This window comes from Poecile atricapillus, chromosome 6 (assembly GCF_030490865.1).
Source record: "Poecile atricapillus isolate bPoeAtr1 chromosome 6, bPoeAtr1.hap1, whole genome shotgun sequence".
In the NCBI taxonomy this organism is placed as follows: Eukaryota; Metazoa; Chordata; class Aves; order Passeriformes; family Paridae; genus Poecile; species Poecile atricapillus.
In genome coordinates this window covers 13,136,470-13,163,271 of record NC_081254.1, presented here as the reverse complement: position 1 = coordinate 13,163,271, position 26,802 = coordinate 13,136,470, and the positions used below count along the sequence as shown (strand labels likewise).

Here is a 26,802-nt window from a genome sequence, read left to right as displayed (position 1 = left end):
TACAAATAATAATGCGAATGTCTTTATGCTCATATATTTGGCTTATTTTCCACTTTAAGTCAGCAAACCAACCTGGATTCCATTTAAAAGTACAGATTGTCTGGGGCATTTTCATGGTACATGAAACAGGGTAACATATGGCCTGCTTAATGTACCTGAAGTTTTCCTTTTGTCTTCATTTGAAGAATCACTACAAAATGTTTCATTTGAAGCAGGGTAGCAAAATCTGTAGTAACAAAAAGTCTTTCAAATCAGAAAATATCTTTCTTTATTCACAAAAAGTTACTTCTTAAATGAATATCAGCTTCAACTTCATCCATCCTTATTTGTCTCTTGAAATTATCATCAGCTATCTAAATTTCAGCAGATGTTTTTACCTCATTTGAAATAGGCTTTCCTGTTTTCTTCATTTAAAAAAATGACATGTTAAAGATACAAACTGTAACATACAGCTGAATTCTGGATGTAAATTCAGTTATTTCTGCTCTGTTGGAATAATAGATCCCTGCCAAAACCCAGTTCATTTGCCCTTCCAATCTAGAATGATATTTTTTAAATTTGCAAAGAAAAATATTACATGCCTATTTTCAAATGTTTTTTATAAATTAAACCCAACTTTAATCTTGTCCTGAATCATAAAATTATAATATGATCTTCACTTCATTTGGGTTGTGAAGCAATGAACCTTTTTTTAAAGTATCTTATGCCCACTTTATGGCTGCAGTGCAATTATGCTCAATTCTCAAACTGTTAAAATGAAGAAGAATCAGAGCCAGTGATTAAGGTGTCACTGGACCTATCTTGGGATTTAATGTAATCAGTGTTTATTTTTTTTGTATTGTCTAATAGTTGCCTTAGGTTTGAGTGAAAAGAAATATTATTCACTTTTTTTTGACTATGAAAACTAGGAAATTGGTCTAAATTGAATTAAAAGTAAATTCTGTACAGCGTGATAACCAGAAAGTTAATAATTGTATTCTGATTTCCTACCTGCTAATTGATGAGTATAAGCATATAAATCAAACTTATATGGGCATCCTAATGTTGTATCAAGTTGTATGAAGGGTTTTTGGTAACTTGAATTAAGAGCATTCTTTGCCAAGATCCCAGTTGCTGATATGCTTTGGAAGCAGGGAGGTAAATTGGAGTTTAGGACTGGAGAGCTGACTCTCAAATAGGCTGGAAAGAGGACACATTCCTTGTTTCTGCCAAGTTTAGCTTTGAACTGGATTGGGACCCATGCTGAGTAAAGGGAAAGTTATCACTCTTCCCTATTTGTTGAAGAGTTTTGCCAAGCTATCACAGATATTAGCAAATCATAGTTTTCAGTTAATTGCAGGCATAAGACACTTGGGATAGAATTCCATATGGCAACAAAACTAAAGACCTTTCCTCCCCTAAGTATTTAACAATATGTTGCTGGTGGCTGAAATGTGTATTTTTTCCATGTTTGCTCTTTCATTTGTCCTTTAACCTTTCTCTTGTGCTTGAAATCTGTTTCAGCACTTTTTTTTTCCCATTCCAATTAGTTTGTCTGCTGTTAATTTTGAAGGTTTTGATATTTTTAACTTCAGATATTATATTGTTCACCCTCACATACTCTGTTCTGCATTTGGTTATTTTCCATTCAGAATCTGGGAGTTCTGGACTTTGCAGAGGGTGTTGTTCTCAAAATATTTCCCCAGCTTGAGTTGAGAGCGATGTTTTATGGTTGTTGCTGTTTATACACAATATAACAGGTATCTCTCAGGTGTGTAGTGAGCATAGTACAGAATTTATTTATTGCCTGTCTGTGGGTGGCTGTGTGCATCTGCTGCAGCACTATCAGATCTCCACTTGCCTTCAGGTTGAAAGGAAAGTTCAGAGGCTGATATCACAGATCTGGAAACATGAGGTAGTTGCCCTGAAGGTTGTACCTTTAAAATGTAATTGCAGCAGCATGGGTGCTATTGTGGAGACCCATTTCAGCAGGGGAAGTCAGAGTGGTGGTGCACTTAAGGGAGTGGGGAGCTGTGGAGGAGCTGTTCAGGGCAGATCGAAGGAATGATTGAAAGAATTCTAAGAGATGCAGGAGCTGAATAATCTGGGAGGTCAGGGGAGCCAGGGAAGAAAATTTTCAGTTTAACAGGAATGTGTTGCAAATGTTTGCAGATCAAGGTTTATCCTCAGATGGCTAATGCTGTTTTCAGGAAGAAACTTGTTTTCAAGAGGAAAGTCTCACACACCAAAAGAGGGATAATGGTTCTGCAAATCAAGTGTTCTCAGCAAAGAAAGTATTTCTGAAAGTCTATTAATTATGAGTCCTTGAACAGCAATGAGGGCACTGGGCATATTCACATAGCTGAACTGTGGGAAATATAACGTATAGCTTGTATTGTAATATTTTTTTAAAGGATACAGAAATGGCAGTGGTCTGTTTGAAAAATATCTAACAAGGAATAAAGTTTGCTGCTCTGAGCACAAAAACATGTTTTTTTTTCTGCTCTTGAAGAGGAACCTTCCAGTTTTTCAATAAATGCTTGTTAGAAAGATGTAAAGCAAGTGTTGTAAATACAGCAGAAGTACAGCCTTCTTGATATTAATGATCAATTTTCTAATTAACTGCTTTATCATTATCTAGGTTCTAAATCTATTTGAGAAAGTGTATATAAGATTATCTGCTTAAGTAAACTGAACCCTAGGGGTCTGGGATCTTTTTCCTTTTCTAGAATTTTAGCTGATGGTAAAAAAGTTACAAAGTTTGTTAAAAATCTCCTGAATTCACTGGGAGCTTTTCACTGTGTTCCACAGGACTTAAAGAATGCAAAAAAATAGCTATATGCACGTCTTGGTATCTAAAACGTTCTGTGTCTGGGAAACATCTGGAATGGAATCAGAGAATTTCTGACAAATTCCTGACTCAAATGGAAATTGTGAATATCAGAGTATCTGTTGCACACATTTGCGGGACAGGTTCAGTTCTCTAATTTATACAAGTAATGAAGAAGGGAAAGTGAGATTAAAAAAAAAGTGTTACAGAATATCAAAATTTGTTTTGAACCCTTGTCTGGGAAAGACTTAAAAAGATATTTTTCAGATGATAGATTTAGAAGAGATTATGTCTTACTTCCTTTATTAAAAAGTTATAGATCTCTGTTCTCTGCTAGTCAGTTCTCAGAGAGGATGGACACAATTGTGATCAGCAATTCAAATATCTGTAGGCTTTGTGGCTTGTGGCTGCTGCAGGGATACACCCAGGTCAACACAGGCTGCCAGGTATTGCCACCTGGTTGATTTTGTGCAAAACAAGTAATGCCACAGTCAATTAGTATCAATCACCATCCCCAGTCGGTGTGGTTTTCTCAGAAAACTTTGCTAGGAATGGGTGTTACCTTTGTTGGGAATCTTGGCAGGAAGAAAGGATATGGAATGGGTTTGGAGACCATATTGCACTCTCATCACATAAGCCTACATTGGGAAAAGGGTTGAGAAATGCAGTCAGGCCTGAGTGGGAAGGCATGCTCAGCTGTCACCTCTGCTGTCCCCATCCTGTGGTTACACAGAGAAGAGAAGTTTCCAAGGCTGTTCAGTTCTGTGCTTTCCCTCCCTGCTGAATTGAGGCACAGAATGATGATACTCCTGTCACCATGGTGCTGCAGGATGAATGAGATCCCCCTGGTGTATTATACAGGGGGATTGCCAAACCCTCTGTGAGGCTGGAAAGTCTGTCTAGAACTTGAATGGCTGAGGACAGGCTCACATTGGGTTTATACCATTGCATTTAAATAGTAACACTTTTGTAACTTTACTTTATTATAAAGCAGTAGTTTTTATAACCTACACATAGAGGTTTTAATGAAGCACCAAACATGAACCAGTCTGTCCTTGCAGTTTTATATATATTCTTTAGATGGGTGGATATAAGCATGAGATAGACTCTGTTATTAGAGTCAAGGTAATCTCTTTACTTCCTGTGAGATGGAACATTATTTTTCTATATTTCCTGAACATATTCTGATCAAAAATTTACTGCATATTCTGATAATATTTTTCAAAGATCACACAGTATTTGGAGTTAAGTGTTGAGGTCCTGTGGTGGATTCTGGTACTTGATTGTTTTTGTCTTAAGCCAGAGCCTTAACATAACAGAACACAAATGCTTCCTCAGCTTCAATTCAGCTCTCAACTTCTTTTTTAAGAAATGAGAGGGGTTTTTTCTGTTTTCTGAGAAATAAAATGATCACACACTAATTCATTCCACTTAGGTCATAATGATTGTTTCAGCCCATCAGTTCTTTTGAAGGCTTTGGAATTATTTTTCTCACACCATTAGAGTTCCAAAGCGTCTAAGCAGACAGGTTATTAGCAAACAAAATAAATGTTTTAGACTCATGGCTCCTCTTGGAAAGGAGCAAAGTATCAAAGTGAGGTAATGTGAGCTGTAACACACTGCAAGGAGAAAGGAAGCACAAAAGAACAGCAGGGAAATTGTAGAATGAGGCAGATGAATAATTAATGTAAATAGGCTAATTGCTAATGTGAAATGAGCTTTCTTATTCTTTTACAATACATTGTCCTTCTTGACTGCTTTTTAACTGGAAGCTATATACTAAAGATTTGGCACATTCTGAAGATAGAAGGCAGCAATTTTTCTTAGCAGGTATGGTAGACATTTAAAATGAGACAAAATAAAGAACACGTGAGCACAAAGGGGAAACAGGTGGGGTGTGTTAACAGTTTCATCGACACAAACTGGTCAGATACAGAGTCCAGACAGTGCAGGGTTAGCTAAAAATAGTAACATAAAAAAAGAGGCTTTTCAAGTTTGTGTCAGGCAGTTCTTTGCATAAATGAAGAATATTCAGATTTTTTTTCACAGAGTTTACTCCCAGGTGAATTTATTGAAAAAATATTGAAAATCAAATTCCTTTACATTTTGAAGACATCTTCCCCTTTCACTTAAAACACTTCTAAGATTTTCTTCTCCATCTGCTAGTATTAGAACTTTCCATTGTGAGCAATTATGATTTTGCTTAGTAAGCCATCATGGTAGCTTACAGTATTTACCTGTAATTTTTCACTGCAGTTCTGTCTCCATTTTTAACTGGTGTGTTTGTGAGTACATTTCTCTATTATTGCAGTTCCTTCAGGCTTTATCACATTGCCTAAAACAAAACCAAGAGATGTGTCTGGACAGAAAGCTCTGCTGTTAGCGCTTAGATATGAAGAATTTATATAAAATTCTTAATTTACAAAAACCGTGTGATATACGAGAAAGAGTTATTTGGAACGTAAAGACATAAAAGTCGCATTTTATACAAAATGTGTTACATGCAAGTAAAAAGCCCAGACACATACAAAGGTTGCTTGTAGTAAGACTGGAAGGAATGATGATGATTTGATGGTGACCAGAGCAAATACAGAAAGCCTTACTCATCTGCCCAGCAGCCTGAGTCTGAGCAGTGCTATCCTTTTACATGTACTGTAGTCTGCTCCTTACCTGCTGGACCATGCTTTCTCCTTCCAGTGGCATTGTGGATGTGTCAGGAGTTTATCCATGAACAAGACACTTTTAGGTATCAGTCACCACCAGCACAAGCCATTCAGCTCATGCTGTGCTCCTTTAAATGCTGTGTCTGTTTGTTTCCTGATCACCCCCTCTAGCATACCGCAGCTATCCTGTGCAGAACCTTGTTAGTCCTGGATGAATTGCTCATATCCTGCTTATTGTTAGTCTATATCTAAGTGTTTATCAGCCATGCCTGCAGCTCTTCTTCCTTTGCATGCACACTTACAAGAATGTGCTTTCCTTTCACAGGATTCTGTATATTTTTTCATCAGATTATGATACACCGAGTTATATTTATTATTTTATCTATTTAAAGCCCAGCAAACACTTGCAGACCCGAGGTCAGTAAATTTCCCTGATTTCCCAGCAGCTGGATGCCTTATTGGTCCTTCTTCTTGCTCTGCTAAGCATTGAAACCTGCAGTCCTATTGATCGAGCCCCAAGGGAAAAGATTACAAGTTATTAGTTTGACAACTCCTCTGAGGTAATACTATTTTCCTGCTAAGCAAAGACAACTCCCTCAAGCAGGGTACCAGCAGGTATTGTGTGTAGTCATGCAGGGGGGAAAGCATGGGGCTGGGTGAAAATATGTTGCTGGTTTAGCTTAATTCCAGTTCACCCAGTTAGAAGCAGATCATGACACTTGAACTGCTTTCCCTACAGGAGGTAAACAGTAGGAGATGGTAGTGAAACAAAGGGAGAAGATTTCTGTGACTGCAGGCAACTAACCTGTGTGTGTCACAGCACCGTGTGCTGCTGCGTGGAGGCAGAATGGGGCGGAGTGAGAGAGACAGAAATTTGCCTTTCCCTTGCAGACATTAAGGGAATGACAGCTTCCTTCCCTTTTCAATTTCAGAAAGGTCAGTTCTTTCTTCTTCTCCTGGCCTTTCAGTGAATGGAATTGTCAAATCACAAACGCACGACTCTTTTGAAGAGGAAAAGCTTCAAAACAGCCATGCAGGTTGGCACACTGATTGGCATTGGCTCTGACTGCTTCAAACCCTAGCTTTCTATCCAAGATTAACACCCACAATAAAATACACAAGAGTTCTTAATCCACGGTGTAGAGGACTGAGATCTAAATTAAATGTAATTGCATGGACCATTCTGCCACTGCTGTTACCACTGCTTCTCACAATTAAACACAGCATGGACCTTTCATGAGTGCGTGTGGCTATTATAAATTCATTCCAATATGCTTGATAAAAGGAATCTTTTCCACTTGAAGTGTGCTATAAACATTTATAGATATTCAATCCAAAGTACAAGAAAGAAATAGTTCATTTGCCATGGGACAGAACTCCCTCTCCTATTTTCTCTCTTAACCATGCTACTGTTTACATGTGGGGACAGCAGCTTTAAGAACTAAGATGGTGGTAGGAACAAATTATTCTGCACAGTTGCTATATGTGCTCAGTTCCTTTTCTCAAGTTTCATTAACAAAATTTAGCATAAATGAAAGACTCTTAATTCCAGACTTTGTATTAAAAATTAAGTAAAAATCTGTGCCCGCTTCTGTTTATAACTTTTTTGGAACTTGAGATGAAGTGGGTTCCTCCATTGAAGTAATTTCTGTTTCTGAGTAGTGGCTTCAAACCCCTCATTCAGATTACCCTGCTGTGAGTTTGAGCCTAGCTGCTAGCTCACTCACCTTAGTTCCACTGCTGGTAGGAAATGAGGCAATTTAGTGCCTGGTTTTTGGTGGCTGAGCTGAGAACTATGTCAGACCCCAGGGGATGTCCAGAACTGGGTCACTGTCAGAGCTGCACATGGTTACTACACTGCCACTCATTAGGTGTGAAGTTTTTACTATCCCAATGTTGTTCTCATTTGACTTTCAGCAGTGCTTCAGTGTCTGGTTCACTTTATTGAGCGATTAAAAGTAACTTTTTCCCCTGAGGAACAGTGCACGAAATCAATGTGCAAGAGTGCTGCAAGCAGCTAGAAAGCACTGCAATTAACAAAGCTAGCCTGAAGTTCCAAAATCTAGCCAAGTGAGAAGAGAAAGTGAGAAGAAAAATTAGTTATCAATAGTATCCCTAGATTTACTTTTCTTTGCACTAGATAAAGAAGTACAGTTTCTTAAGAAGATACAGAAAATGCTTTGAAGAAATCTATCTGGAACTGCTGTTTTAAGTTGAATATAGGAAATTACTCCAGATATACTACAATTCATATTTTTTCTCCTTTTAGCAATAAAAGTTCTAATAATTACTTGATTAAAAAAACATGTAGAAAGATTTCTTATGAGCTCAGTGATGTCATCTGGACGTTTCTCACAAATAAAAATATATTTCAGATTTCAGATTGCTATTGTACCTAAAAAATAAATGGATTCTTAAACTCTACACAAAGGGAATATATTAAAGGAAAAAAAACCAAAAAAACAACATTTTCTTTCACCTGAAAGAAAAGCATGAAAAGCAGAGAACACAGTATATTTTCTGCCTAGTTATCTGTTGAAACATTCAGCTGTAAAATTTGAATTTTCCAGGGCTCCATGTCAACTGTGGCTTTTGTTTTTCTCCTCCTTTTGAGTGAGCTCTGCTGACACTGTGATTTACTAGTATACTTGTCATTTAGGTTTATGGAAAATGTGTCTTGACAGCTTCTTCAACACCCATGAGATTGTAGCTTTCTAGGTGAGCTGTAAGATATACGTGCTTTTAAAGACTATTGTGAGCATGTGTATGTGTTTATACAGTCAGGTTTTCGTACTTTTTGGCTCTATTAATTTAATTATAGAAAGGAGAAGCGTTCATCAGTAATTTTTGATTGTGGGCTGTACCTTTTGTTAAAAAATCAGGGCTTCCTTATTAGGTAAAAGCAAACTGAGAATGCATTCCACTGCTTTTCTTCTGTCTAATTCATGGCCAAGAACGCTATCAGTCCTCCTGGAAAGCTTCCTTGCCTTGTACTCACACATTGCTGCAGAGATTGCAGAGCCAGTTCCACCATGTGACTGCCTTTATGAGCTGGTATCTACTCAGGGTATTAATGAAAGGCTATAAACTGTGGGCCAAATATGTGGAACTAGACTAAAACCAGTCTAGGTTCTTCCTGAAATTAAGACTTTCACCTGGGAGCATGCAGCAACCCTCAGCTGTGTCATAAGGCACACAGAAACACAGGACATAGAGAAAAGCCCCAGGACCTAAAAGCCAACCCTTGCTGCTGGAAGTCAAACTAGAGATCTAAAGAATCTTGTCGGATGTAAGGAAGAAACAAAACCTAACTTCCATGTAGTCAATTAAAAAAGCATAGGTACATCAATACAAATCAGTATCAATATGTAAAGGCCGGTGAAAAACATTAGCAACTCTAGCAAAATAGCAGCTTGTCAGAGGTTGTAGTGTAATATTTTGTTTACTACCATGTAACTCAATTATCTTCTAGACATTTCAGTGTCTGTTCATTGGGCAAATGCTTTTACAGTGAGACCACTAAATTAATGAAGTTTTATTCATAATGTATTCCCTGTGTACTGAATAACAAATCAATATTAGCATAAATAAAGCCATTTAAACTAGAAGTGTAGCAGGAAGGTTCCCAAAGAAGGCTCTAAACATTCATAATGCTCAAAACATGACCAGCCTCTATATCATATATATATCTATATCATCTCTCAGTTGGAAACCAAAACCTTTCTTACCCTCATGTGTATTTTGTGTTACACTATTCAAGACATTTGTGCACAGAAATTTGACATTTGAATAAACCTTACTAGGCATGGGTGTCTGTGGAGAGCTTTGGGTCTCAGTTTGCACACAAACAGATTTTGAATACCTAAGTCATTACTCATGTCATCATTTTACTTCGCTCTTTCATTGAAGTCATTGTGAAGCTTGTTTGTTTTAGGTAGAACTGCAGATTAATTGCCTTTATGGAAAGTAATTTAAGTATTCATTCAGACATGCATCATACAGAAAATTATTTTAATACATCTGCTAGTCTAAAGCCAATGCAGTTGTCTTCCTTTTTATAAACACTAACATGATAATTGCTCTTCAGTGTTCTAAAATGTGCTTTCATTCAGTACATCTCATTTATTTTTTAAGATTTTTCCTAAATAGAACTAGGATATATTTCCTGTTTGCCTGAAGCTATAGTCTTTATTTTGGTTGTGTTTTTACATCCAAGTAAAACATGTGAAACCTCTAATAAACACAGTGAGATCAGTTTCTAAGTCCAAATTTGAAGTGTTGGGATTTGTCTTAATTCAACAAAATAATGAAAATCTGGAATATGTATTGAAAACATTCTTAAACATTCTTTGCTTTTATAATGAAAACATTCCATTGCTTTTATACAAGACATATTGAAAAGCTTTATAACTTCATGTTTTTATATAATATGAAGAAGAAAAGAATGCCTGAGAATTACCTTTTTCTAAAATTATTTTCCTATTTTTCTAGAGATGAGCTTGAGAAAGTGGCACTGTTGTTTTTCTCTGAGGTTGTTTTTCTCTTTTTATAATTTTGCTCATGACTGAATGTACTGTTTTTCCCTCCAGTTTTTGGTTGTTGTTTTTTTGTTTTTACTTTTTGTGTGTGTTTGTGTGGGTGGGTTTTTCTTCTGTTTTGGTGTGTTTTTTAATGATTTGTGGAGATGATCTGATAAAGGCAGGGATTCCCATAAAATGTAGTTCCATAGACACATCTGCTTTGCTTTTGTTTGGCTTTTTATAGTTTGTGTCATGTGGCCACCATGATTTCAGAATATTCTTGTCCATTTTGCTGCTTTTCACTTGGCTTAATGAAATTTGCCAGTAGCTTCCTATTACCTAAGCAATTAATTCCTTTTCTGCATTTAGTAAGTACAGTTACTCTCTTTCCTAGCCATTTATAGCTCTGGCAATAGTGGCACAGGGAACTGTACTAGGACTTAATGTTGCTCTTTTATTCATTTTGATAGAAAATCAGAGCATGTTACAATTCAAAGTAATTTATTGCTATTATTATTAGAAAGCTTTCAGGCAGCTGATTGTCTCAGTCCAGTCTGTGTGGACAGGGGCCTGATTTTTTAATTCCTCTGTACTTTCTCTGCTTAATTATATGATGGAAAAATGGGTATAATGGGTCAAAAACTGCCTCAGAATAAATAGCTGCACAATATACAAGGTATAATTTTATCAGGCTCTAACTGTTTTGCCAGAGTTTATGCTGATTTATTATAATATTTATTCAGTGTAATATCAATCAGTGTAGATATTATGAAATCCATGGGCACTGAATTAAATCCTGTTTTCCTCTACAAGTGGTATATTCATGATAGAGCATGCAAATGGTGTGGTAATGTCCTGCTTTTGGCTGGGATGGAGATATTTTTTTCTTAGCCCACAGCCACCTTTCTAAATGAATGTTCATTATGTACTGTCTCTTCTATACTTCTGTAAATGTGGCCATGTTTTTAGAACAGGATACACAAAGGAGCCAGTCTGCATTCCAAACTTAAATGTTTGTGTGCTTAAGTGGCCAGGTATTCACAATTCAGAAGCATCAAAACTAATTTATGTATCAATACTGAAACACTGTGAGTGAATATATATATATATTTGGTGTTAGTGTATAGTATTTTTCTTATGTCAAAATTATTTGAGGACAAAAAGAAGCATCTTACTTACTAAGAAACATCAATATATTAAATGTGTAGTGCAGAAGCAGAATCTGGTGCTAAAATAAGTAAATATATATATTATATATATATATATATATATATATATATCTATTAGCATTTAATTTTTTAAATAGTGATTATGTATTTACATGTCCTGTAAAGTATTCCACACTTCAGTCAATAATGCTTACTTCAGAAATTGTAAAATATGTAGCTGTTTTAAAAGACTGCACAGTTAAAGTTTTGTGCTTGACTTGTCTTGTTGAGATTAAACACCTACAGATTTGCAAGTACAAGTATTTCTTCTGACACTGTTTTTAAAAGAAAATCCTGGTGGTTAAATCTGCATATAGACTTGAGAGCAGGAAGATGCTGCAAGTAAATAAAAATCTAAGGAGACATGTTTTTTTTCCAAAACAATCCCTGAGACTGACAGTAGTTTTAACGCCTGCAGTTTTTCACCCTTGTCTTCCACTTGCAGGAAGTGGGAAATGGTAACATTTCCACGCACTGAGCAGTGGGTCGAGTTCCAAATGCAGCTCGCACGGCAAGTCAGGGAACTGGCATTCAGTTCTCACTGTGATGCCTTCAGAGGGTGAAGTGTTCAGTGGCTGCTGATTTTGAATTGCAAATAATTTCTGCTTTTATATATTTCTTTAAATTATTTTTTAAAGGAGCCCTTGATTCCAGAAAGATTTACCCCCAGCTTCACAAACTTTCCTCAGTCTCTGTGTGCCCAGCACGGTACCTCCCACGTCCCCTCCAGCCCCTGCCCATCAGCCAGCCATGGGCTCTTTGAGATCTCGGCAGGAAGGCCATCCCAGCCAAGGCTATTTAGCAGCAGTGCTGTTCCATGCACAGTTCATGCCTTTGGTCCATGTGATGCCCCTGGAGTGTCACCTTGCAGTGTTGCCTTGGAATGAGTTGTACAAAGCCAGGAAGGTTCTTCTAAGAGCCTACTTTAATTATTATTCTTTGCATTTTCGCAGAAATCCAAAGTAAACAAGAATCTCACTGTGGGTTTTGTTTTGTTTTGTGCAATTGGTTTGGTAAAAGCTCAGTCTTCCATGTTTGTTCATGTCTGTGTTTCCCTCAGAAGTATTTAGGAGAAACAAGAGCCTAATGATGGCTGGAGTTACAAAAACATAAATAGATCCCAGGAGGGCTTTTCCTGTCTCCTCCTCTCCTTGCACATATCAACTTTCTCATATTTTTCCTTGATTTAGATATAATAGAAGGTCTTTCTATTTAAATTTTCAAATTCAGTAAAGTTGGAGTGTTTAGATGAGCAGTAACAAGGTGAGTAATGTAAACAAGTGAAATGCTTGCAAAAGATGCCCACAAACTAGAATTTCCCATTTCTTGCTTGCAAGACCAAGACTGAATGAATGCAAACATTTTGTCTGCCTGGAGAAAGGATGATGAGTACTGCCCACTAACCTTCTAAAAAAACTGTCACACTTTTCAGTTTGCACACAAAACACATTATCAGTGGCTATTGTAGCAGGACAGAGAGGTTTCAGTTTGCTGAGCCAGGATCAGAGCATAAATCTGTCTCTTTGCTCTGTGTTTATTACCCCACTTACAATTTCTAGCCCTGTCAGGCTTTAGTGAGATATTTCTGTGTGCTTTACTGATTAAGCAAATTTTCATATTTCAGTAGATACAGGAAGGTCTTAATATCTACTGCATGTGTCACATCATGCACTCATCACAAAAGTTTACTGATGGTCTGTATAGCTTGCTATCATTTTGTACATAATAGAAATAAAAATTAAATATCATCTGTATTGTAAGGAGGTGAATGAATCCAACAGGAATAATATTTGTGACAAAATTCCTTACTTGGATTAGTGTACTGGTATTTTCTCAAGTTTGAAGATATCTTCATGTGTACATTTATTTTCCATGCTACTTGCAGGAAATGTCAGGTATCTGTAACAGAATCTAGAACGTTTATATAGGTCTGGTAGTATTTGCTGATTCAAAAACCCAACCAAACAAAAGAAAAACCAGAATCCCAATGTTCCTGTTTGTTGTTAATCTTCCATTGAGTTCACTAGAACACTGAGGATGCTAACTTTGAAACACAACAGTGTTCCAACAGTGAAAAGAGTACAAAATGAAATATTCTTGACACGTAACTTCTGACAATTTACTGATCATCTACAGTAAACTACACACAGAAATTCAGTTTGATAAGCCACTGACAATGGAATGGTTAACTGTTGCATCTTTTAGCATAAGCTTCTTATCAGAAGCTATTTAGACAAGAAAACACTCAAAAATTAAAGGGTAGTAGCAGAGATCTAATGCAGGGATTTCAGATCAGAAGAGCCTCTATCTAAAGAAAAAATTATATATATATATGAGATAAAAGGTTAAAGGTATCTTATGCTATATTTTTTCTTCTGATACATGACAATAACGCATAAAGAGAAGAGAGAGGTTAAATCGTTTTCTTCCCAGCTAATGCATTCTATAGGGTGTTCTGAAAAGAAGGAAGAAAAGAAACCAACACTAGGCTTTGAGGAGACATTAACACAAAAATTTACGGCTCTATTATACAGTGGTATATTCAGACAAGTAATGCCAACACCTATCTTTTATGTGCTGTGCTGCTTGCTAGTGAATAAGGTGTAAATGTTTTGACAGTGGGTATAAAGGGTTTTTAGAGTATTTGATAGGTGGATGTAGAATGAACTCTGAAGGAGACAATTAAGAGGTATACTTTCTGCAGAGTGCACAGGGAATTAACTGTGAGCCGCACTGGCAACAATGGATGTAACACACCTGATTTTCTGTAAACCTGAAGAAAAATACCTGTTATTACTGCATTATTCATTTAGATGGGATTTTTTAAGATTCCCAGAGGAGTAAGGTACCCATTCCTTTCAGAATTTCAGTAGGTTTTTAATTGCTTTAGAGAATCTGACTCTTAGGGAATTAAGAAATCTTCCAAAGACTGAGTTTGCTTTATTCTAAGAACTGTTGTACCCTGACAAAACAGAGAGATGAATCCACATTAAAAAAAAAACCAAAAAAACCCAAAGCAACCAATCAGAAAAAAACCTTACAAAAAAAAAAAAACTTTCAAAAACCCCACCCAAACAAAATGAGGCCTATATATTTTTACCTGTGATACTTCTCCTTGATTTTCTTCTGTCTATAGAGACTCAAGATAGTCCCATGCACCAAGGAAGGCTTCAAGGAGAGCTCATTTAGGATATGATAGATTATCAGTGTGTCTCATCCTTGCCTAAAGGGACCTCCTGCCATCAGAAATACATTATTCCTTTGGGCCTTGGTATCCTATATGTGTCTGTGTGTAGCCCAGGGCATAGTTCCTGTACTGAGCAAGGCACACCGGGGAGATGCCTGAGTCTCACTGAGGTGTTGCTTCCCAGTTCTGCATATGCCTAAAATGTGCCAGGATGGTTACGAAGGAGAGGAAAGGTGAAGAATGGCTAATGGGCTCCTGCTCACCTGTCCCCAGCACAGATTTATCTCCATCTGAGGTATGCTACTGCATGCTCGACTCCTGAAATTGTGCAGAATTGTCCAGAAGCTCCCTAAGCTTTGCCTATGTAGCTCAGAGAAGGCTGGTACCACACTGGCCCCTGAGTACTGGCATAACTCATCTGTGAGTATATTTCAAATGTGTTTACCTGTTGATTTCTAAATACAACTCAGCTTTGTCTCTCCAGTTCTGCAGAGACAGGAAGGTTTTCTTTATACATATTTTAGGTTTTGCTTTTTGTGACCTATTGCATATATTTTTCTTATTATCAGTATCCATAAATATTACTAGTTACTAGGACTAGATTATCAACCTTCAGCACACCATGAAATATCTGCATTCTCACAAGCTGTAAATAGCAGAAGCATTTCATTGGAATTCAGCACCCCTTGGCTCTTGGAATCTTGCCATGACACTTCTGGCCAGTTTGGAAAACAAAAAAAATAAAACAACAAAAAACCACAATTCCCCCCCAAAACCCAAAAGCTACCAGTATGTGCTGGTTTCTTGTTTGGGTTTTTATTGAATTTTTGTTGTTTTGTTATTTTATTTTTTCCTCTAAGCCTGGCCATTTATTTCAATGTCTAAATGGAAACAGAACTCTTTTGAAGATCTAGTCCCATGTGAGTTTGTTCTGCCTTAACAGCAGATGGTGAATAGCTTCAACAGCTTTGTTTCTATTACCAGATGTCTTTGATTTACTCCCTTGCTTTGCTTTTTAGTCTTTATTGCTCCTATTCTGAAATAGCAGAGGCAGAGCTATTGTTACCTCTCAGCTATAGCTTTTCTCACACAATACTATTGATCTCTTCTTTGTTTCGTAGCGTTATTCAAAAAAGTATTGTGACTAAAAGGAAGGAGAGGGTGAAACCTCTCAAACACCTGTACACTGTAAGATCCTATTGCTGCAAATATTTGCACATGTCTTTACTTGCGCATGCTACTCCTGCTGGAAACGCCAGAGAAATGACAATGTATGCCTTTTATTGATATATATTTATCATTAAAGGCTGAATTATCTTTTTATATAGACTTTAATATTATGTGGTACTTTAGGCCCTTTGTTATTTTTTTACTATTTCAATTGCAGCATAGTCCATACACCGATAACAGCGTTCTTTAAATTCTGTGTGACATTGGCAGGATGACATATTCAGTCTAGACATCACCCTGCTGTAGATTAATTGTGTCCTTCCCAATGAACAACCAGAACTATGTTCAGTCAGTTTAAGAGTCCCTGTAGAGACTTGCACTTGTGGGAGAGAATTGGAAGAGTCGACCTGAGGAAACTTGCTTTGAGTGATACTTTTCCTTGAGAGTATAAACCATAGCTGCTCTAGCTCTTCTACTGCCGGAAGCCATTACTTCATCTTCCCTGCTTTTATGCTTCTGGTCTTTCTGAATGGCTGAAGGAGCTGTATTTTTCATCTTCTCCCAGACCAGAGATGGCTGCTAGTGTCATGGATTTGAGTATTTGTTTCAAGCCTTTACTATCCCACCTTATTGCGGGATCTCAAAAAGGTCAGAACTATTCTAAATTTTAGTTCCTCAGCTTCAGTTTTCATCTTAGCTTGTATTGGCTACTCATGAGCATCTTCATCTTCTGTGGGCTCTGGATGCTGTGCCCCCCTCCATGAAATTCACAAATACAAACTGATAATCCCTGAACTGTTTATTATTACACTAAAACAATGTGGTTTTTCAGTACTTGGACTCCATGGAACTCACTAGGACATGTGTTGGATTCTATGATGACAAGCAGTTCCATTAAACATTACATGTATTGTTTGGAGAAAGTTATCCCCACAGAGAGTAACTTTGGAACGTGTACATACATTATTTACTGACGTATGTGCTATGTTCACATTCAGAATGGCCTAATTCAACATCTGCTCCTGATGAGAGTGAGCATCTGGTGTTTCACAGATAACTGAGACATGAGCAGACTATCCTCTAGACTGACCAGACAGACTGGAACCAGGCTCTCTGAGTGGATGGTAAGACCTGGTTCAGTGCCAGGTGCAATTCTGATCACACCTTTGTTGTGGCTTGGGATCAGAATTGGTTTTATCTGTTATAACCTCTATGCAAGCACAAGTACAGCAACTCCAGGATTGTGCCCTAGAATCAGAAGTAACAAGAGAGAGGAAAGAATAAAATGGAAAAGTTCTTGAACCTCTACTCCCATTAAACATTTTTCTCCAATTTACCTATATACATCTATGGATGAGTGTGTGTGTGTATGTACAAAAGCAGAGAAATGCTTTTTCTCCTGACACTTGATTTATGTTTCTTCTGTAGGACCTATAAAGCAGTTGTAAGTCAACAGTCTGCAGAACTGCAGTACAATTGCAAATATCAGCAATGTATTGCAAATTCAAACTGCAATGCCGAGCTGTGCTAGTCTGCTTAAACAATGGCTTGTCCAGAATTCGCTGGTTTGATAGGCCAGTTGCATTTATGCACTTCCTTTGAAAAAGCAGTAAGGATGGAAAAAAGCAAGTCTTACTCATCAAATTAGAAAGCATATTCCCTCAGACTCCATCAAAACTCTTAAAGCTATCCTACAGAAGTAAACAGTATATACAGGAGATGGGGACATCTCCTAGACTATTCCTAGAAACATTCCAGTCTTCAGAAGTTACACCATTGTGATTTCACTTCTGTTCAGTATTTGCTACATTCGATGCCTCTGGCAGAGCTGTTACCTGCATAACCATGGGTATTTTTCTTGCCAGGCATTATCAGCCGTCAGGAAGCAGAGGAGTTGTTGATGAATAAATCCGAAGGTGCATTCCTGGTGCGAGTCAGTGAGAAAATCTGGGGCTACGCATTGTCCTATCGCCAGCAAAACGGCTTCAAGCACTTCCTGGTTGATGCTTCGGGGGATTTCTACAGCTTCCTGGGGGTAGATCCAAACCGACACCCAACACTCACAGATCTGATTGATTTTCACAAGGTAACACTTGCTAGGTGGAGATCAATAGCTGAGTGGAATGGATTAATAATTTAATGAGGAGCCATGTAGTTTGAAACCACACTGGAAAATAGGAATGACCATAGTGGGAAAGAATATTGTACACTAAGCCCAGCTGTAACATTCATACTTCTGTTGCAGTGAATCAGAAGGCTTTTCCCCCTCTTTCAAATGCTCCAGGATGTACTTGTGTCCCCTTATACACTGTGTACTCTCCTTGGCTACAAATGGTCTAATAAGGGCTGACAGATGTAACACTTTCTGAGCCTTTTTGCTGTGGAAAATTGGATTGGAAATACCATAGAAAGGTTTTTCAATGAAATTTCAGCATTTTTCTACCTTTGAAGTGAGGTCTGTAATGTACAAAAGCAAGAGAGTGTGACCCTGTACTAGAGAAGGGAACATGGAGGGGTTCTCTTTTAGGGATGTATTAAGGGTCACTCCTTATTATCCAAAACAATCTTGCAAGAGGAATTTACTATACCACTTTAGATGGGTTTGAATTACTTTACTTCTAGATTCTGTTTCTTGTTGCCAGACTGTAACTAAACAGTAGCACTGTTTCTGAAAGCATAAATTGTTTTCGTCTTATATATCGCTCCCTATCTTCATCAGTTTTAATTCTTTTTTCTTAGCCACCCTTATAATTCCTCTTCACCTCCTCTTTTCTAGTTCCCCTTCCTATTTTATCCTTTTCTCACTCTTGTCTCAGAGTAATTCTATAAATTTTTTGCTCCTCCTTTTCTTCACAGCTTTTAGTTTTTTAAGTATTCAGTCTCAGGTAATTTTTCTTCTAAATTCCCTATCTTTTAAATCTTGCTTTTATCTCACTTGTTTTGCAGCATCTCTTCAGTGTTGCCTTAGGGACCTCTCAAAGATCACTATGACATTAACTATCCAGAAATTTTATTTCCACATGGGGAGATGGTAGGTGTCACATTTGACTAAAATATATATCCTCCCCTAATTTAAATAAATCCTTTCTCAATGGCCACCTTGGAAGCTCAAATCTCTGACACCCTTCTTGTACAGAATGTCCTGTTGGTCAGTTTGGGTTAACCAACTGGACTATGTCCCCTCCTAGTTCTCCCTATTCCCAGCCTACTCTGCCAGCAGTGGGAAAAAGAGAAAGCCTTTGTGCTGTGCAAGGACTGATCAGCAATAGCCAAAACTGTAGTGTGTTATCAACACTGTTCTAGCCAAAAATTCAAAGCACAAGGTCACAATGGAGCACAGGCAGCTGTGAAGCTCCATCCAAGCCAGCCCCCGTGCACCTGGAAAAGAGTCTAACCAGGGCCTTGTCAGGGAAAGAAAAGCTGACATGCAACACCTCAAATACAGATTATCAGGTGTTGAATGTAGAACCCCGGGTTCCCCTCTGCTCATGGTGATGGTGACAACCAATTCCAGCCATCTCTGCTCCAGCTATGTTCCTATATTTTCATCACAGCTCACATTAGGCAATCACTGTATTAGGAACACATCTATTTACAGACAGCAGTAGAGAACTTGTCAGAAGCAGAATGGCTTTTAGTTCCTGCCACTTAAAAAAAAAGGAAAAAAGCTTGCTTAGGTGTCCCATGATAAGAGTTAATAGCTGACCCTGTAGTAAGCCTATGAGGGAAACTGGTTCAGCTTTAATGTCAGCACACAGTTCTATTTTCCCTGTTATATTAAAACTGGTTCCTTTGGCAATCACTTCAGGAGGCATTTTATCCTGCCTGTCATGTGGTTTTCTTAGAGGCTTTTCTGCCTGCCCTCTCTGGTGAAGTACACTGTCAATTGTCCCAAAGCCCCCTGGTAACCCCAAGTAATCCATATGTGACTGGCTGTGCCGTGGGCACGTTTTCCCTTGCAGCTATATTTTTTTGAGAAGGTGCTGCTTTCCTCATGACTATTTTTGGCAAGAGTATACTTCCCCATCCCAAAGGTTGCATGGACTTTTTTTGGAAGGCCTGAGGAGGGCTGGCATAACAAATTTTTTACTTGCTTATACCTATTATCTTAATTTTGTTTTATTTTGATTAAAAAAGTGAGAGGTCACTCAGGAAACTCAGGTGGCAGACACAAGGGGGTAGTAACCATTGTGGAAGAACAAACCTTACAGAATTTGGTATGAGTGTGCATCTTCCTTTTTCATTATTTGCATTTAAACACTGTGTGGAAAGCAGCAACAAGATATCCAAGATAATTGTTAAATATTTGTATTTACTTCCTTATAACCCTCTTGTCTAGTAGACAAGGTGGTGATTGGCCAAAGGTTGAACTCAATGATCTTAGAGGTCTATTTCAACCTTAATGATTCTGTGATTCTTTGATTCTGAAAATCATTTAATTTGCGTAGGAACTTCCTGAACTGATTCTCAGTCTGGTGTAGTGACTGCGAGGCAACAACAACTGGGAGCCTGCATGTGTTCTGAGGAAATCAAACACCAAATTTGCATTGAATTTCAATAGAAACTGGATAGGTTTTGAAAATATTACGTCCATATATAGATCCATATCTTGGCTCTAAACTTTCAGATGAAGGATTGCTATTTTAGTCAATATAATTCTGGATTCCAGCTCATTTTGGTGCATCTATCAGTCTTAAACTTCTACAAAAACAAAAATGAACTATCATTATTCTAGGAATAACTTCAAAGACCAAGTTCTCCACTTTTTCAGTAGTTGTCTTGGTAATCAGTCACTGGAATGACACTCTTGGCATGTGAATATTTAATGAGAATAGGTGCTGTGAGTAGAGACTGCCTTTACTTAGCAAGGGCAATGCCTTTCACCTTGCTGTCATCAGTCAGAAAACTGTTACTCATGTGTGTGGGCACTCAACATTGAGCTCTTGCTCAGTGTGCCTGTGGGTAGCAGCATGGTAAGACTGGCATCTCTGTTCAATTAACCCAGGAGAACACCCTGTGTAAGTTTCTGTAGCTGACTCCCTAAGTAGCGCAGCAACTTATAAGTAGTACAAATCAGAGTCTTCTATGTGCACTGATTTCGTTTTTGATAGTAGCACAAGTTGCTACCAGCATAAATAAGAGACAAAGCATGAAGAAAATGATTAATTGATAAAAACCTTTTTCTGGTCCGTAATTATTTTATCAAGTGCTTATTCATAGTTGCTTGCCAGTTACAGTACAGTGGTGGCCTTCATTGCTATTCTCAGAATGTAGATGTAGCTTAGATATTTTATATTTTAATTGGTTTTATCGTTCCAGGAAGAAATCATCACGTCCTCAGGTGGGGAGCTACTCCTGGAGCCATGTGGACAGCAGAAGAATCCACCAGACTACAGCCCTTTATTTGAATAACTGATCCAGGACCAACAGGAATGCATTCTGGATAGCTGTAGTAATAGATAGTTACAAAAATAAACAATGGAAGTAGTTAACCCACTTTCAAAGCCACTGGTCTTGTGGCCAAAAAATATCCTCATTAGGAGGCCTAAAATACTTCTGATTTGCATCTGAATTATCATCATCATTATTCATACTGCTAGCACTTGAAAGGTAAGAAATTACCAGCAAATTGCAAAAGAGGACTACTTCCAAGAAAATTTCAAGGGGTTGTAGCCAATTGCACTGAATGCTAAGTTCCTGTCTTAATTTTCTCATGTTTTATACTGCAAGAAGCATGGGCAGGAGCTATTCATAGAGTACTGTATGTAGTATCAATGTTGGTGAACAGATTCTGTGTTTCAAAGCAAGGTTTGATAGTTTCTGTTGACAATTTCATTACCCAGTGGTGCACTTTGGTAACAGGAGAAGCAGTCTTCAAATATCCCTATGAAGTTTGTGATTGTGTATGTAATTAGGTGTAGCTTGAAACTTGCCATTATGCTTTTGAATTCAGGCCTACAAAGTTCTCCACAGGATAAGGTCATACACATTTTATTTACATTTTCATGAAGCCCAACAACCTTGGAAGGAACTTTACTCCTGTAACAGTAAGTGGTCAGTTTATCCTAAGGGAAATTGATTTGCTACAATTCTCTCACTGGCTGTGTCATGCTTTCCACATTTAGATGTGCAAGAGACACAGTGGATATTGCTAGCTTTACTTTGCTATAGGACTGGGTAGTTTCCTTTTCTGAGTTATGAGAGAGGGTGGAGATAATATATTTATACATAGAAAAGGTACATCTAATTACATTATCATCATGCTATTTTATGGGCAAAAACAAGATGCACATAATGTGTTCCTGATCCATTTTCTATAAATATTAATCCCATGAAAACAGACCAGAAGCCTAGATCTGTGGAGCAGTTGCTTAGTTCTTGGACTAGAAAAATAATAAAATCTCACAGTACACATAGGAAAGGTACACTGAGCATATTTCTGTAAGTTACTGCTTTGGGCAGTCTCTGAGTCCTGTGGGGTTCTCTTCCTGGGAACCTCCTGTAAATCCCTTTCTCCTCAAACAGTCATTTGACCCTTGACTCACTGTTACCTTCTGTACTCTGACTGATCTAGATGGTAAAATCAACCAGGAAAACAGACTTGTCATGTCCAAGCCAATAAAGCACACTAAACATTTAAGGTGCTACAACAGTAAATACTTGTGGTAGAAATAGCAATATTTTTATAATTAACTTTATGGCTAGCTCATATTAAAGTACAGATTTTTGCACACAAGCTTCATTCTTGGTCAGGGACTTTTTCTTCTGTTAACATTGGGTTTTGTGTGATTTAATCCATCAGTGTTTGTGACCCATGAAGAGAAAATTCTATTGAACTTCCTACAGAGACAGCCAGGCAGTTTCTGTACTAATCACTTGGCACACTGGCTCAGGAGGTTTTAAATAGTTACTGTTAGCACCTCAGAACAAAGCAAGTCAGGACACAGCAAATAAGCAAAAAGCAAGAAAGATCTGCTTTCTCTGAGAAACCAGCTTTGCACTTTCTCCCTCCTTCAGAGGCATCTCAAGAACCACCTCAGCCTCAGGTTATTCACAGCTGCAGTTCTTTCATGGAACAGCTGGACCTATTCTTAAAGGAGAATGGAAGGGGACCTCTGAAATTATGAAAAAAGGAAAGTATCCACAGACTTATCTCTGAGGTCAGAAAGTGGTAGGTGACTGTATAAGACCAGTCTTTTGCCTTTATGCACTGAAGAAACCCCCCCCAAAAAACCAAGAACAACGACAAAAACAACAATAAAAACTTCACACAAAAAACCCCAAATGAACAAAAAAGAACCCCAAAACCAAAACAACAACAAAAACAAAAAACAAAACAAAAATAAAAACCCCAAAAACTCACCAAAACAAAACAATTCAATGCTACCTTTTCTCTGGAAAAGGTGCCAGGCATGCTAGAAGACATACAAATTCCAAAGTTTTTCAATTACTCAACACAATACTGTGAATGGTTATAGACAGAATATTGAAGAACTTGTTCCACATGCAATTCACATTCAGATGCTGATAGCAATACAGCTATTTGTTTTTAGTGACACAGTTCCCAGCAACTGCTTGTGTTTTGTTTAGCCATTAAGAAGGCCTGGAAATAATAGTTCTTTAGCTTATGTGGCCTTTTGCAATGTAATTAACATTATTTTCACTTCAGAGCACATTTCCTAATTCTAATTTTCTAATTTTTTGTCTGAATTCCACCCATTTCTCACTCTAACTTTTATCTAGCTTTAAAATAAAGCCCTTGTAAGTTCCCCTGCAAATGATATTACTTGGAAAATTGCAATTTCTGCTGAGAGTTTTACTATCCTAATAAATGGCAAAATTCTCAAGTAAAGGAATTGCTTGGTTTTTCTCCCCATAGCCCTACAGAAATAATGAAAAATGCCAGCCAGTTCACAGAGTTACCAAGAAAGAAATCTAAACAATATATAACCAGAAGCAGCAGCATTGAAATATGGTGTACTTGGCTGAAGATAAATTTTGAAGGAAAGAAAAGGAGAACATAGCTAGCAGAAACTAAGAAGAACAGAAACTTTCCTTGGTAGAGATGTGCAGCTGTTGCCAATATACTTGAGTGAAATACAAGCTTGGAGATGTTAGGTCTAAGTTAACAGGTGCTTCTTGCTGCCTAAGGGGGCAACATGACAATAATGGGACTATGAAAAGGTAGCCCAGTTAGTAGGAAGAATAGAAGAGCAGTGAACGAGTAAATATGGAAAAATTAGGAAAATAAGAATGGGCAAAATGTGCTTATCCTGTTGTTTTGAAAGTATTTCAGATTTTTTCTGCCCTGGGAGGAAGACCAGGCACTGCTACCTCTTTTTCTCTCTGCAAGTCTGGAAGATTTCAGCTTTGAGCTTAATCTACCTTGGAGGTAGATTTGACACTCATAAATCTGTAAGAGCTGGGCTGGTCTCCACTTCAGCCTTGAATGCTTCCCTCTGTCTGCCTCTCCATGTAGTGCTGGCTGCAGCTGCTCACCACTGGGTGAAAAAATAGTCATGGTGCTGCCACCTCCTTGGATGTCAGGCCTAGCTTCAGTCTTGCTTCCTGATCTGTTTTTCTAGTGGTAACTATTGGTGAGTTGTAAGAGGGTCACGTTATGGAATTTCCTTATAAAACTCCCTGTCAATATTTCTTGCTGATGAGACTACCAGGAATTCACTGAGAGGCCTGCTATGGTAATTGTCATAAAGATGAAATAAAGGTAATTTTCATAAAGAAAAATGCCACAGCAGTAAGGTAAACTTCTAAACTTTGAAATAAATTGAACTTTTCTCATATCTGTTTCACACCAATAAAATATGGCACACAAGGTCCCAAGCTTGTTTGCAGGTATCTTTGTTAGAAGCATCTATTGAGGATTTATTCTTGCTCTTCTTCCTAGATCTATGGATCCATCTGTTCTTGCACACAGACATCTCCAATTTTATACTGCTCTCCTCTCTAAAAGAGAACAAGCAAGGAAATTGACAGCAATAATGGATGAGATTTCCAAGGCTACTCAAAAAACATAGATGCCAGTCTATTAACTCTTGTAATTAATGGAATAATGATGTAGCATGAGTTTTTGCATATTAGTTCTATAATAGATGTCCTGGATTATTCTTTTAAGAAATCCCTATTGTGCTGAACAAATGGTAAGATAAGTAAAATAACACCTCTCTCAAGAATGAGATACCTAAAAATTGTTCTTATAACAGAGATTTATTTTCAGGCTGAGTAGAAACTCTTTCCAAAAACCAGATTCACAGTGAGAATTTCCACTAGATTTCAGTTACCTTGAGTCAAATTAAACAAACCTATTTTTTGCCTGAGGTGAGGTATTAATGCACTGACTACAGTAAAATACTTTAGTTTTGTATAAACTAGGAATCCACTTCTGCTCAATCTTCCCTTGAAACACCAGAAACCGAATATTGAGCATTAATGGAATTAAACCACATTTTAATGCAGTCTAAATTCTTCCATTTACCACAACACAAACCTGGTCTCAGGTAGACTGTGGCAGTTTACAGGGGGAGAAGCTTTTCTCTTTTTATGAATAAATTTGTTTTCCTAATTTACAGAGCTTATTTTTTAATGATTTTCGAGGAATGGCTTTCTCTTCTGTCTTACTGTGGCTTTAAGATTCCTTTTTCCCTTCCCAAGAGGATGGGGTAAGTGACTTCTGTGAAGTGTGTCCCTGGTCAGGTTATCAATTGCAGAATGAGGTGTTTGTACTTGACCAGATGCTTTGCTTTGTGTTGCCTGAGATGAATCTCCTGGATACATACTGTCAGATTATAATGATGCATAATTGATTTTTATAGCTAATTTCTTGCCATGCAAGTGCTGTGTGAAAGCTTCTCTTCAAATATTTGTTTACTGCTAGTGATTAATCCTGTAGCTTGTATATTTACATGATGGCCCGTAGCTAATGCAAATTTTCTACTAGGCTGGAGCCTTCAATGGGTTTGGTTTCTTCTCTCTTGGAATTTCTTCCAGTAGTTTTAAATGAAGTTAACATTTTATGGTATCTTTATTATACATCAATAACTGACTTTTCTTGTGGAAGAGAAATAACTTCAAAAGAGGCTGGACATTTAGTTTGGTCCTATATGTGTCCTCACAATGTATCTACAAAGAAAACACTTAACATGTTAATGACTCCTTTAAAGTTTAGCTGACATTTTGCCCATTCTCAGTTTTAATGAGAACTGTGGGTGGGAGAAAGTCATAAGGTCCACAAGCCATGGAGAGAAAAGAAAGGAGGCAGCACTGGTTTATTCCATATAGATTTCCATATAACAGCAGGCAAAGCTTGGATTAAGTACTTCCTGTGATACACTGGTTTTCCTGCTTAGCATTCAATGTAGTGTGGTCACTACTTTTCCCTCACACAACAGCAATAGGAAGAAATTCCTAGTGGGTGAGAAAGTAGCCCAAAAGTTGTTGAGTAATTATCTTTACAGTGCCCCAGGAATGATAAAGAAGGAGTGTGGATCAAGAACACAGTAAAGACATATTTTGTGTATGGGTTTTGTGTAGACTGGGAGTGATTGTAAATTCTTGTTTGGTAGGAGTTAATTCTTTTAATTGCTTGATTGTTGTCATTAATGGTCAATGCATGTGAAGACGTGGACAGGCGTAATGCACCTTCTATTCCACAAATTGGTAGAGCATGGTTTGCCTGAAAGGAAAATCAGACATAGTTGTCTTAGACAAAAGTTACTAAGTATTCTTGTAAGTTATTTGGGGCAGAAAATTGTAAAATGTAGAATGCATATCCTGATTTACAAATGTAGAAACTACATGCTGCTTACTACATAAAGTACAATGAGTTTGTCAGTGAAATTTTTACAGCACTTTAAAACCCAGTGAAGAATAAAGGTATCCCTGGTTATTCTGCTCTCCTGTAGGAAATGTCAGCATTGTAAACAAGAAAATATCTTCCCATCCAGGAATTTCATCTTAATAATGGACTACAGCAAGTCATTTCTGAGAGCTGTACAGTGAACTCTGCACTGCAATTAGTAAGATAGCCAACCTGTTCTTGATTCTCAAAGTCTTTGCTTGTGATAGCCTGATGCTAATGTGAGATATGCTTTTAGGAAGTCATTCAAACCCAATGTAATGAAGAAGTGTGGAGAAGGGCATATATTTCATTATCATTTTTACTGTAGACATTTTCTCTCAAGGAATCCCAGGGGAAAAAAAAAAAAATTCTAACAGCAATGCATGAGTT

The 26,802-nt window shown here is 37.6% G+C and overlaps 1 protein-coding gene across 3 annotated transcripts in view; it reads left to right on the top strand.

The window, feature by feature from the left end:
* The window catches only part of SH2D4B (SH2 domain containing 4B), a 54,523-nt gene extending 33,544 nt beyond the window's left edge, over positions 1-20,979 (top strand). For all 3 annotated transcript variants that reach the window (XM_058841630.1, XM_058841629.1, XM_058841628.1), the window contains 2 exons: positions 17,423-17,643; positions 20,877-20,979. In XM_058841630.1, coding sequence (XP_058697613.1) covers positions 17,423-17,643; positions 20,877-20,969 — 314 coding nt within the window. In that variant the 3' untranslated portion in view covers positions 20,970-20,979. The remainder of the gene's footprint in view (positions 1-17,422; positions 17,644-20,876) is intronic.
* The last annotated feature ends 5,823 nt before the right edge of the window (positions 20,980-26,802 follow it).